This window comes from Xiphophorus hellerii, chromosome 3 (genome assembly GCF_003331165.1).
Source record: "Xiphophorus hellerii strain 12219 chromosome 3, Xiphophorus_hellerii-4.1, whole genome shotgun sequence".
Lineage (NCBI taxonomy): Eukaryota > Metazoa > Chordata > Actinopteri > Cyprinodontiformes > Poeciliidae > Xiphophorus > Xiphophorus hellerii.
The window spans coordinates 30152352-30165654 of record NC_045674.1 but is presented as its reverse complement, the minus strand read 5'-3'; the positions used below and the strand labels follow the sequence as shown (position 1 = coordinate 30165654).

Below are 13303 nucleotides of genomic sequence, written 5' to 3'. Positions count from 1 at the left end.
GAAGCTCTCAAGGTAATTTTTAGAAGAAATGTTCCAAAAACCCCCTTTGTGGCAATTTTGGGAGTAATACCCGATGGATTGGACAGGAAGGATGATAGATATCTTCTAAGAATCTTGCTTACAGCAGCATTGAAATGCATAACTATCAGATGGCTGAAGCCAGGACCTCCTACATATAACACATGGATACAAAAAGTTTGGGACATTCATTTGATGGAAGAAATCACATATTCCTTAAGGCTTCAAAAAACAGTTGTTAATATAAGGTGGAGCTCTGTCATACCGTTATTATTTCAGTGACACAATAACAGGATTGCCCTTTTGCACTTGTATGTTCTCTTGGGTCGGTCTAAAATACCATGGTGGGAACCACTTTAACTCAGGGAGGATTTAATCGTATGTTTTGTATTTTTTTTATTTTGCTGTTATCTGTCTGTTGATTTTGTTTTGTTGTTTTGTAATCATTATTACATTTGTTAAGAACACCTACTGTCTCATCTCCTGTTGCCAAGTTGTAATGCAGATGACAAATGTCAGTAAGAGACGGAAGAATGTAACCTTCAACATGTGTTGTAAAAAATAAAAAAAAATAAAGTTAAAAAAAAAAACATGCAAAAAAAAAAATAAAATTCATCAGAATGAAATACCTGAGTAAAATGGTGTAAATCTGGAACTATGATAACCGAAAACTTTACCGTTAAGAAACTCGAGATAACGTTTTCCAAAGCAAGCCGCAAATGTAGCGTTTATTTTACTCTTTTTGTTGTCATTTTTTGTCTTTTCAGTCATTTGCTAACTTGACCCAACCCGGTCTGTCTGGTCGTGCAGGTGTTTCATTGTCGCAGTGATCAATGCGAACGTGGCTGTGCGTAATTACGCATCAATAAGTCCGGGCACTAAAAAGCTGCTGATCTGAATCCCATCGGTGTGAAAGTGTGACCGCATCCGTTGTGCTGCAGGATTCCTCCGGACAGACACACGAAGCTCCGCTTTCCTTCACACTCTATCCTATCATCTGTACTGCGCTCTTGGAGCGGCCGCACTCCTCTCTCCTCCGTCGGATCGGTTTGTTTTCTGTCTCCCTTTCCATTTCTCCCTCTCTCTGTCTCACACACACACACACACACACCTCCAGCGGATAGGCAGCCCACCGCATCGCGCGCATAGAGAGAGAGAGAGAGACAGAGAGAGAGAGAGAGAGAGAGAGAGAGACACGCCTTTTTCTCGGCTCCGCCGTCGGGTCGGTGGGCAGCGGGCTGCCGGTGATTGACCAGCTCCTCTCCCTGATCTGTCAGCCTGCTCGCCTTGGCGCCTCCCCTCTCCTCTATAAATGAACCAAGTCTATTCGCTGCGCTCATTCCGCGCCTGCTGAAGTGAGAGGAACCGGAGGGCTTCGCGGGATGTGTTGACAGACCAGAATTCCGCCTTTTGGGTTTCGCTTCGCGCTCGGTCTTCTGCAGCTTCTCGTTGTCGTCGCTGCCGTGTTCAGAAGCGGCTCCTGCTCGGGTTCTTATTGTTTCATTATCGCCGCTGCCTCCGCGCGAGAGCCGTCGGGTTACTTAAGATGAAGGCTGTTACTCCAGTCCACCCCCAGGACTCCTCCTCCTCCTCCTCCTCCTCCTCTTCTTCTTCATCCTCCTCCTCCTCCTCCAGCGGCGGCGGCAGCAGCAGCCAGCTCTCCCTGCACTATCTGTCGAAGCAGAGCCTGAACATCGCCCGGTGCCGGATGGAAGAGGAGGATCTGTTCTGCTTGCAGTACGACATGAACGACTGCTACAGCCGCCTGAAGCGCCTGGTGCCCACCATTCCGCAGGACAAGAAAGTGAGCAAAGTGGAGATCCTCCAGCATGTCATAGACTACATCCTGGACCTGCAGCTGGCTCTGGAGACGCACCCTTCCCTGCAGAAGCAGCCGCCTCAGCGGACCTGCCCGCCGGCAGCCTCCAACCCCAACAGGACGCCGCTGACGGTGCTCAACATCGACCACCACCAGGTAAGCTGTGGGCCGTGGTGGGGAGGGGGAGAGGTGGTGGTGGTGGGGGGGGGATCCGTCAGCCTCAGACAAAGCGCGTCATATACCGTTAGATGTCATTGTCCTTCCAGCGCTGCAGAAACAAACAGGAAGAGAGCAGAAAAAAGAATTACGGCGTCTGGTTATGAAAGCCTTAAAAATATGAGCAGAAAAAAAAACACAAACAAATTTTAAAAAAAGAAAAGAACAAGAAAAACGTGGGCTCAAGACTGCACACTTGATTGCGGGGCTTTTATGATTTGCATGATAATGACAGCGTGTCAGAGGCCCACCTTATCCCGGGATTGGTGAAGTGCCTCAGCCTGCAGTCCACTCCACTGCGCACAATAGGGCCAATTTGTCATTCAATAGGCTGGAGGAGAATTTATTACAGCGCAGATAGCTGGTTAATACCAGATTCAACTGAATATCATGAAGGGCTTTGCTTGGTTTAGGCCTGTTTATTATTATTATTTTTAACTCTTATTCTGAGACATTCTTTGTTTTACCTCATTTTCTATCTTTTTGTTTTCCTCCTCACTGTTTTTCCCAGAGAACATCAATAGTGAAAAAACCAGAGGACTCAGTTTTATGCCGCTGAGACATCGATGCTGCATTTGGTAAGTGGACTTAAATCATATTAGATCAAAATGTTGTTTTTGTTTTTTGTTCTTCTTTTGAGGGAATTGATTTTAGTTTGTTTTATACAAATCATTTGAAATATAGAATATAGTTGAATATATTTAATGGTCCCCTAAAGGGGAAATCTGTCATAAACTCAAGGGTGAAAATCACACATTATAAACAGAAGCAGACAATAAATACACATACAATGCATATAAACAACTAGAAATGTAGACTGCATACACAACAGTTATTACAACACACCTTCCAGGCCTCGACGTACTCTGTCAGATTTTAATGGAGGTGCATAAAAAAAAATATTTAAAATGGTTCAGTTTAGTTTCTTTGGGATTCTGTAAATAATAATAGTGAAACAAATCCAAACCAAGGCCTAATGAATCAGCAGCATTAGTGGGCTCTGTGTGTGTGTGTGTGTGCGTGTGTGTGAATGGTGTAAAGCAGTAAAGCCAGGAGACGTCAGGTAAAAATAATAATTGTTAAACATGCAGTTGGCACCAGCCTCAGAGGCAGCTGTGCTTTGCGCAATAACTGTCACCGGTGTAGCAATCAGAGGAGAACGGCGGGTTAAAGCCTCCGCTCGCCCTCTCTTTCATTCTCTGTCTGTCACACAAACACACACTTTCTCTGCGCGCTCTTTCTCTCAATCTCAGCTCGCAGTTCTAGCTGTGGAGGTGTTTTTTTAAAAAAATGTTTTTATTTCTTAACACACACCTGGGTAGGACCGGAGTGCCTGTGCGTGTGGGGGTGCGTGCACGTGTGTGTGTGTGTGTTCGAATCGGGCCAGCCTGGTTGCTGTTTGACCTGGTTTGTTTTGGGTTGTTGATCAAGCATGGCCTCTGTTTTGTCGTTGGCGCCAGTCAGTCTGGAGTTGTGCAGCTCACCCTCCCTTCCCTCTGCCTCTATTCATCCCCTCCACAGGTGTGCAGGCAGCGCAGAGCCGCTCCAAAAGTCAGCAAAGCTTCGCCAGGGACTCACACACCCAACTGGAGGCACAGTGTCACAAGAGGGAGGGATGGGGGGGAAACACACACGCACACACACACCCGCTGAGAGGAAATAAACCCGAATAAAATCTTCTTTTTTTTTTTCACATCAGCTTTTTCCTTCATAATGTTGATTCTGAGAAAGGGAAAAAAATGGACTCATCTCCTTCAAGTTCTCTCTTTTTAGTTTTCATGCTGTTTTTTTTTTTTTTTTAAGTTCTTAACGTGTGAAAGCGTCGACTTCCCGTCTCCGAGGTTCTTTCTTTCTTTTCCTTGTCAGAAACCGATTCGCAGAGCGACGGATTGTGAATTGTGTCCGAGAGACTCCTGCTCAAAGCTTTACTAAACTGCGAGAAAAGAAAGAAAAGAAGACAAAAAAAAAAAAAAAGAAAATCATTGTACACGTTCCTCACATCTATTGTTTAAAATAGATGACTTGTGTTTTGAAAAGGGACGCCGGTCCCTGGTACCTTAAACATGTTTGATATTGTAAAGAAGAACAATTCTGATTCGAGACAATTAAGCTTGTAAATACAGAGACACAAATGTTCTATTAAGGTATGTGGAAGGACTTATATGAGTAAATAGATTATTGTAATTATTATAAGATATTTTTTATTGAAAACCGTTGGGTTTTTTGTTTGTTTCTTTGTTTTGTGGGGGGGGGGGGGGGGGGGGAGGTTTGCAGTTCTGTAAATATTGTGTTTCCACTTTTAGTGAATGTTTTATGCTCTGCCGGTTATGTCCTCACATGATGATATCATTAAACTCTTTGCAGTGTTTGAAATAGTTTGAAATGTAGCATGTCAGGCTCATCACAAAGATGCTGAATGTGCACTGAAGCACATTCGGCATCTCCCCTCCCCCTGCATCCTCCATCGACTCTTCTCCTCAAATCTTTTTATTGTCTTGATTTGATTCTGTTCCGATGCTAAAATGAAACCCAAGAGCACTTCCAAGAGGAAAACAAAACAAAACAAAAATCCGCAGCTCACCGTCTCTTGAGTTTCTCCTTAAGCAGTAAATGATTTACTTGAAGAAATCATTAAGCTTTTGGTTATAAATTGGTGGAATTCTTTAACAAACAGGCGACGTGTCTACGTTGACCTGAGGTGATTGTTCTGCCGGCGGCCTTTAAACGAGGGGAGGAAAAAACTTTTAACTTTTAATGACGTTCAGCACTGAATTTACCTCACCACCCTCCTGCCAGTGCAAGAGGGCACTTGTACGTTTTGGTCTACTGCACTGTTGGACTTGACCACTGGCTTGTGAGGAGTTGTCGCAACAATTAAAATTTCCCAGAAGAACTGTGTCGTGTCGTGCTTTTGTCCTATAATCTGGCGTTCACTGAGAGAAAGGCAGGGTAAAGTCCTTAGGTCAACATGTTGCTCTAATGTGATCTTTGAAACTTGCTTTACAGGATCCAGAAATCCAGCCTTTTTGTTTTCCGACCCTTCCTTGAATTCCTTCTCACTAGGATTTACACAGCACCGCATTTACTGAGCTCCCAGAGCCGCTTCTGCTAACTGGGCATGAGGGTGCAGCAGGGTTTCAGAGTCGCTCTTTTAAAAGGACTTAAATATTGAATGTTTACACAATTCAACGTCCATTTTTTGAAGCTAACAGTGGTTAGCTTAAAGTAACCGTCACATACCAAACGCTGACGTTATTATGGAAAAACAGCAAAAACAATCCGTCACGGAATGAAATATATAAGTCCAAGTAAAGTGTTCACTCCTTGGTTGTTAAAGGTTAAACCTGCTTTTAATGAGATATCCAGCTGTATTGTTGCCCCTCCCCCGCCTGTTGTCAGCTGGTTGATAAGCTTCAGGGTGAACACATTTGTGTGTTTGGAAATATTACTGATTGAGGAAAAGGACAGTCAGGGTGTGAAAACCAAAACTCATATTATAGTTACACTTTAATATGGATTGCAAATTGGAAGATATAAGCGGCCTGCCAGCGGGCAAGCTAGCTTGACTATGAGAAAATCATCCTGTCCTCTATACACTGCAGAATAATGCATGTAAAATGTAGCAGGTGTATGTTCTATATTTTTTCTTAACTCTAAGTGTCAGAATCAAGATAAAAATACAAATGTTCACAATGAACAACATGTTATAGGTAACATTAATATTATAAATACAATATTTTTTTAGCAACAGTGCTCCTAAAGTTAGATCATCTTAAATCTTTAGTTTCAAATGTGGTGTTTCTGCTGCTGGGAGCAACCGTTTTGTTTTCTTTAAATCTTTAATAGTTTATTAAAGGGGTAACAAGCAAAGCCTGGTCAAATAACTGGTCTTGGCAACGACACTGCAAAATTAAAACGAAGATGAAATCAGTGCTTCTAGAGGCTCAGTTTTATTTCACAGAAAAGAACATTGTGAACTGCGGAGACTTTAAATGGGCTCTTTAAACACGTTTTATTTGAAGAAATTTGAAACAAGTGGAAAAGAAACGGAATCAGGCCGAGTGAAGCAAGGAGCCAATTGGAATTTTATCGGACTTTCTGCAAATGTTTTTGCCTAAATTGTTCCGAGTTAACCTAAGACACAGGCAGATTAGCGCTTGTCCTCCTGCTGATTGGTTTCAGAGCGGCGGACGCTTGCCAGTGAGGAAGTCTGAAAGCAACATGAACATAAGAAGTAAAGAGAAGAGGTGATAACTGCTTTAATTAAACAGAAAGGAGGCAACTGGATGCCCGCTGAGGTTTTAAAATTCAAAACATGACAGCATGTGTTTATAGTTGGAACCAGATGGAGTTTTTTTTTGCTGCTGCTGCTGTATTTTGGGTATAAAATTGTGTAAATTTAAATGAGTGTTCATGCTTTCACACATCTGGAAAAAGGAGCGAGGCAGGTTTCAGTAGCTCCTTTCTACTTTTTCTCTACAGATAGTCATCTGGCGTCGTTTAGCTACGTTAGAGACGGTCTCTTTTCCTCTCCCATCGAGCTGCAGGGCTTTCCTGCCTCGCTTCGCCACGTCAACATGGTCGATGGGGCGGGGGGGGGTTAAAGAGGCTGCTTGACTCCAACAGGCTTGGTGACTGAGTCGCTCTGTGGGAGCTCCAGCCACCTTTCAGAAACCTCTGCAAAAAAAAAAAGAAAAGAAACAGAAGGCCACCTGTGTGCGTGTGTGTGCGTGTGTGTGTTTACAGCCCACAGTAAGAGAACCCGGCCTTGATGCCCTTGACAAGCACTGTCCTTGTGATGTGAAATGTGAGTGTGTGGCTGTCTGTGTGCGCGAGTGATAAAAGGTTAAAAAAAAGTGTGCTAAAGCACAGGTGGCCAGCTTGACAGTTGGACCTTCCTGATATGATTAAAGATATTCTGGTTCTCACGGAGGCCCGGCAGTTCAAACTGACTGCATCACCAACGCATTTCCACAGGAAACGCCTCATCTAATGGAGCCGGCTGACGGTCACCTGAGCTGAGGCTGCGCTTCGTTTTTAAGTAGAGCGTGTTTTTCACAGACCGACTCGGAACGACACGCCACACTGAAGAGGAACTCTGCAGATTGTCGTCCATGTTGTTCGGAAAGAACACGTTTCTAAAAGAGTTAGGGGGAAACAGGACAGGAGCGGCCTGAGGCATAAGCAAATGAAATCACTGCTTAGAGCGACCAGGGCAGCAGAGGATCCTACAAAATAAAACCCCACAAATTATTAAATACTTCGGTATACATGTTTTTAAATTACATTTGAATGAATTAACTTTTGAAATAATTAATTAGGTTTTGTGTACAAACATATGAGTTGAAAGTTTGATAAATTGGTTCTTACTCTCCACTTATGTAGAGTTATAACTCTACTTATAGAGAGTAGAGTATATATATATACAGTATATACAATATATATATATATAATTTACAACAAAATGCAGTAAGAGCAAATGGAGTTTCTGCAAGTTATGCATTCAAAAACTGTTTTTTGCCAAACTGAAATTTGAAGGTGTAAAGCTACAATGCTGTGCCACACTTCAAAAATAAGTGGTAAATAAAAATAAAAATATATCAAGAGAAGATGGCCAGTTATAACATCAATGAAGTCTGTAACAATATCTACTGTCAGATGAAGCTCTGCAGTCATTTTTTCCACTAAGCAGACATTTTTTAAACCTTCATGCCATTGAAGACGTGTGAGAGGCCGTGCTTTAGGACAACGGCATGCTATCATTTTCATCGCCACTACAAAACAGATGTGGAGTATTTTAACTTTTTTCTCACCCAATGGCATCAAACCCAAGTTGTAATATTTTGGAGCGAATGGCAAATGAAATTTGAACATAGTTTGAGCTTCGTCTTGGATCCCCTGTCAGCAGGATTTTAAAACCGGGCAACATGAATCAGTTTTAGTTTTGCCACTCTTAAGACTGAACGATAGGTGTCCTAAAAAAAAAAAAAAAAAAACTCTTCTAGGTTTTCCAGTTGAACTCCCTCCATGTTGGACTACTTGTAATTTTGTGAGCACGCCTCCTCACACTCTTTGTCTTCAGTAATTGCACTAACAATTACTGAAGATGAGCTGTAATCATTCCTGTTTGTATCCATACACCCTGTTGGCAAAAACAAAAAAATTAAACATGTATCTGACAATTTTCCATAAGTTTGCCTCTGGATCTAAGCAATGCTAATTAAACCTGTTCTTTCATCCTGACTGGAATGTTTTCAACAGCAGAAACGTAAGTCCATGAAATAATCTAATCTGCACAATTTATTTACAGCTTGCCTTCAAAGACTCTTGATGTACTTACGTAATAAATCAGGGAATATGGAGGTTTCAGCAAGTCAAATGTAATACTTCTAAAGACCTTTTTCATGCCATCATGAATGAAATTCAAAACCCTTCAGAAAAGTGTAGATATCGGGGACGGTTGGCGGATCCTGCTGCATCACAATCAACTATCGCAAAAACTGTGAAACTTCTGAGCTCTAATTGTGCCTTTTCCAACAGCTTTGTGCTTTTCACACAACATGGCTCTCTACAGCCTTAAAGCCCCCAAGTGGGGAGTTTAAATATTTTTACCCTGGCCTTGTATGGACTGGAAACAGAAGTGAGCCAGTGGCAAAGACAAGACAGGCGACACATTGTCACTTACCCAACTATGCAAACAAGTTAGCTAGCTGTCCAGCTAGCAAGGGTTATATTAGCAGCTAGCTACCAGTAGCCTCATTCACATCAAGTTATACAACGACATCAAGATGTTTGCTCCGAGTCAAACTTTTGCCTGACAGAAAAGTCCCACGAGAAAAAAACCTAAAGTAGTCCTGCCATGAAAAAAATGTTTGATTGATATATTTAAAGCCAAGTTACATTTTTAAAAATAAGACATTTTAACGGCCATCAGCTTGATTTCAGTGGGGCTACCTGACTGGTTAGTTTGGCTCTCCTCTCTGCTGACCTTTGGTTACTGCTCCGCCTCCTTTAACATGGAGGCGGTCAGAATTGAAGGCCTGGCTCCTTGCTGTTGAACAGCCTAGCTAGTAGATAGCCAACAGCCGTTAGCCGACGCCTGCTGTGAGAAGCGTGTGGATGGATTCCAAAAAAAGGTTTGATCCCTGTCACAATGAAAATAAAGCAAGAAGGCTCTGTGAAAGTCTGTGATTATTCTAGCATTCAACTTATAGAAACATTGTAGGTAATTGTAACTGACTAACTCAAACAGGGGGGAAAAATGTCTGATTTAATGTCAGATGGTTAGAAATAAAAGGTTGTTTTCTTGTGGATGGAAATATGTTGTTTCAGCTGTATTTCTTTATACATGGTGGGTAAAAAAAACAAAACCAACCAACCCGCTGCACCTTGACTAAATACAGCCGGTTCGTTCTTCGGAGGTAAAATCGTGTAAACTAAGCCTCGTTAATTTAGCTCATTAGGTGAGCAGAAACCTGTTTGATTGGAGGCAGTTGGAGCCCTTCCGCTCCGATGCAGCAGTGGTATTTAACTCACCATATTGGCTGTCTGATGGCTGCACCTCAGGGTCATGTTCTGTGACATGGTTGTTGTCCCAATGCCACCCCTCCACACACACACACACACACGCACGCACACACACCCTGTAAGGGGCTTGGCAGACCCCTGCTTCCCCCCTCTCTAATCATGTGTTCTCCAGGGGGCGTGCAGCCATTCTCGCTGCTCTTTGCAAAAGCTTGGCATTTGTCTGAGATCTCATTTCTGTAATTCATCGCTCGTCTCCTGGGAGCCAAGGTTGGCACCGGCGATGCCAAGTCCTCCCTCCTCCTTCACACGCTCTCGTACTCTTTTAAAGCCCCTTCCTCCCCTCTCGCTGTGTCGGCCTTTCTTGCTCTGTTTAGCCTCCGTTGTTGTTTGTTGTTGCCCTGGAAGTGGCTCTGACTGCAGCTAAACCGGTGGGTGTACACACATTAAAACACACGCGTTTGCGCCCAAGGCAGTCCTTCTCGTGCTAATGTCTCGAGAAAAAGACTCGAATGAGGCTCCAACGATCGAACAGATCGCTGAGGGTGTTCATTTTTCCTAATGTCTTGGATTTTGTTTAAAATTTTGTTGATCAAAATCACAAGCAATATGATCGTGGAACAAACAGCGCCATAAGAATTATTTGCTTATGTCTACATTTTTCAGGTCATCAAGGAAATTTTCTGTCACATAAAGATAACCTGAGTAAGATTATGCTTTCAAATGATTTCATTTATTAAACCTGCTTAGTTCTATGTGAGAAATGAATTGTGCAACAAGGCAGTTCAATATGCTTTACATGAATAAAACATAACAATAAACAACCAAAGCAAAAACAGAGACATTACATTACATTACAAAATGACAAGTTGCAGTCGACCACAATTATTAATCTGTTTTCCAGATTAACAACAACTGAGTTGTTCCTTTGAACATTTCATTTGTTCCGAGTTGTTCACAGGAACTCTGAACAAATGAGTTTTTAGTCTTGATTTGAGGAAACTCCGTTTTTGAGGAGTTTTGCTGTTTTCTGTAAGATTGTTCCAGATTAGAGGAGGGTAAAGGCTTAATGTTGCCCCTCCATGTTTGCTTCTGGTTCTGGGGACAGAGAGTAGACTGAACCAGAAGATATAATAACTCCATGGCAACCATTCGGCTGTGCCAAATGCCTAGCTGGACCTAGCTCCGTCTTCAAGGAACAGCTCCTCCTCTGAGCTGCAGTTTCTAAGCTTCTGAGCTTCCACCTCACAGAGCAGCCCTCCCCCACTGAACTCCTTCAGACTAGCCATCAGCAATTAGCAAACACCTGGTGGAACTGCACATCTGCTGAGCTCATCATAGGAGCTACTCTAAGGCAACTCTGGTAAAAATATTGTTAAAGGGTTAATAGACAAGAGATGCTGTGATAACTTCCTGAAGGTGGAGCTTCAGAAGTTTTTAAAGTGACAGTACCCCAATTTTAAGGTATTAAATTACTAAGTTAAATGTCTTTTAAGTCACATTTGATATACTTGTTTTTTTTAAAACAGTTGTAGTTAAGATAGTTACTAGATTATGCTGCAAAATGGCACTATGTATCTGGACAACAAGTAATACTTCCACTTTAGTAAATTAAATCATTAGGGTTTTTTGCATTTACTCTGGTTTTTGTAATATTAGATTTTATCTAACTGCGGGAAAAAAAAATGCAAATCCAACATAAATCTCTGAGGGGGCAAATACTTTGTCGACAGCCCTGCATTATTGTTTAATCGTTGTTTTTTGACTAATCAGCCAAGAATTAAAAAAATAAAATAAAAAGAACCTACACACCTGCTTGTTGGAATTTGAAACATCACTTATTTTTCTGAGTCAATATCCCTTCATGTGTGTAAGAGTGAGCTTTAACGAGGAGGATTCTTCCTCGAAGTGTGCCGGCCTTTAAATCTGACGGCACAGGTTGAATTGCTGCATCTCCCATTTTGTTTATGAGTAAACGGCTGTTGGTGGCAGAGATTTGAAGCTAATAGCTGCTTTAAATAGCTGCAATTAGAGAGTAGCATGAGATATTTAATCACTCTAGACCAATTAGTCTGTAATCAAGCAGTGTCCAAGAGCGAGCACGTTTTTGTCCTCTACTGTTCCTCTGCAAGCGCCCGCCATATATTTCTCTGTGCGGCGGGAAGAGCAGTGATTAACACGCGGGGATATAGGCCCCCGTGGAACGCAGTAATGTGGAGTTAAATCAGGGAGAGAAGGAGGCGAGACATCGCGGCTAAACCTGTTATTGCAGTTTAACATATGCGGAAGGTTAATTTAAAGCAGAGGCGACGGTGAGCGTCCCCGCTTTATGTGTTTGTGTTAAATTTGCCGGAAGCAGAGGGGCTGGGTGTCTCTGTTTCTGCAAGGAAAACAACTGATATGTTTTTCCTCCTCCCAGCGTCTCCAGGAGAGGAGGAGGCTTAAGGTTAACGAGCGCCTGTGATTTATTCAGTAAGCCTTACAGATTTTATATTGTGTTAATATCAAGCAAAGCCAGGAGGAAAATCTGACTGATGCACACGTTTGAAGCCACAGTGCGCATACTCACACCTGTGCAAACAACTGGCTCCACTGGTGCCCTTGTTGTGTTAGTAATAGTGCTGTGTTCATAATGACATTTCCGATTGACTGGTCATGGGGCCGGCCTGTCTACTCCCTCCGTCCCGGACGGAAAGTCGGCCGACCAGTTTGGTTTGGTTTGGACACTCTTATCAAACAGGATGTGATGCTTTCCCACGATCTGCAGCGGAGGGGCCCACACACCAGGAAGAGAAAGCAGCAGGTAATCATGTCTGTCAGAATAAAACAAAAAAAGCACAAGAATGACAAAGGTTGTGAAGGATTCATGACTTGCTTGTCTAAAGTCCTGTAGAGAAACTTTGTCAGCATGGAGAGGTTAAAGCAGACCCTGAATCTGGGAGCCCAGCAGCCGCCAACAACCGGCTCATCTGACTATTTGTTTTAGGGAAGGCTTACTTTACGGTTGAGCCACTCATAAACTGCCTGTATGGAGTTAAAGCCAATCAGTTTGCGTTATTTGTATCCTTACAAAAGTCTAAAAAAGTCTTCAATTTGTGTCTAAAATTAAGGCTTTAAAGTATTTTTTAGGCACATAATGTCATTTTATAGCACAATTAAGTAACTATGTTAGCTTCAGTTGTTATAAAAATGCATACAGTACAGACCAAAAGTTTGGACACACCTTCTAATTCAATGGGTTTTCTTTATTTTCATGACTATTTATAAGGCAAGAAATCCCACTTATTAACCTGACAGGGCAGGTTGACCTATGAAGTGAAAACCATTTCAGGTGACGACCTCTTGAAGCTCATCAAGAAAATGCAGAGTGTGTGCAAAGCAGTAATCACAGCAAAAGGTTGCTACTTTGAAGAAACTAGAATATAAGGGCTATTTTCAGTTGTTTTACACTTTTTTGTTTAGTGCATATTTCCACATGTGTTATTCATAGTTTGATGCCTTCAGTGTGAATCTACAATGTCAATAGTCATGAAAATAAAGGAAACTCATTGAATTAAAAGGTGTGTCCAAACTTTTGGTCTGTACTGTATGTTAAATATGACTTAAAAAAAATTTGACTTTGTAATTTAACTCTTTGAAATTGGGCCTCTGTCTCTTTAAAACTCCGCCTTCAGAAAGTCATCACAACGTGGCTCCTCTATTAACCCTTTAACTACGTTTTTACAA

At 42.1% G+C, this 13303-nt stretch overlaps 1 protein-coding gene across 1 annotated transcript; it reads left to right on the top strand.

The window, feature by feature from the left end:
• Window positions 1-1240: 1240 nt before the first annotated feature.
• Window positions 1241-4946, top strand: id4 (inhibitor of DNA binding 4). Its single transcript, XM_032558765.1, has 3 exons — window positions 1241-1993; window positions 2565-2631; window positions 3575-4946. The coding sequence occupies exons 1-2, from the start codon at window positions 1565-1567 to the stop codon at window positions 2610-2612; spliced, it is 477 nt and encodes a 158-aa protein (XP_032414656.1). The 5' UTR covers window positions 1241-1564; the 3' UTR covers window positions 2613-2631; window positions 3575-4946.
• Window positions 4947-13303: the final 8357 nt, after the last annotated feature.

Coding starts and splice junctions, on each gene's coding strand:
- id4 (XM_032558765.1), top strand. CDS start 1,565: ATGAAGGCTGTTACTCCAGTCCACCCCCAGGACTCCTCCTCCTCCTCC. Junction 1,994..2,564: donor TCAACATCGACCACCACCAG/GTAAGCTGTGGG, acceptor TGTTTTTCCCAG/AGAACATCAATAGTGAAAAA.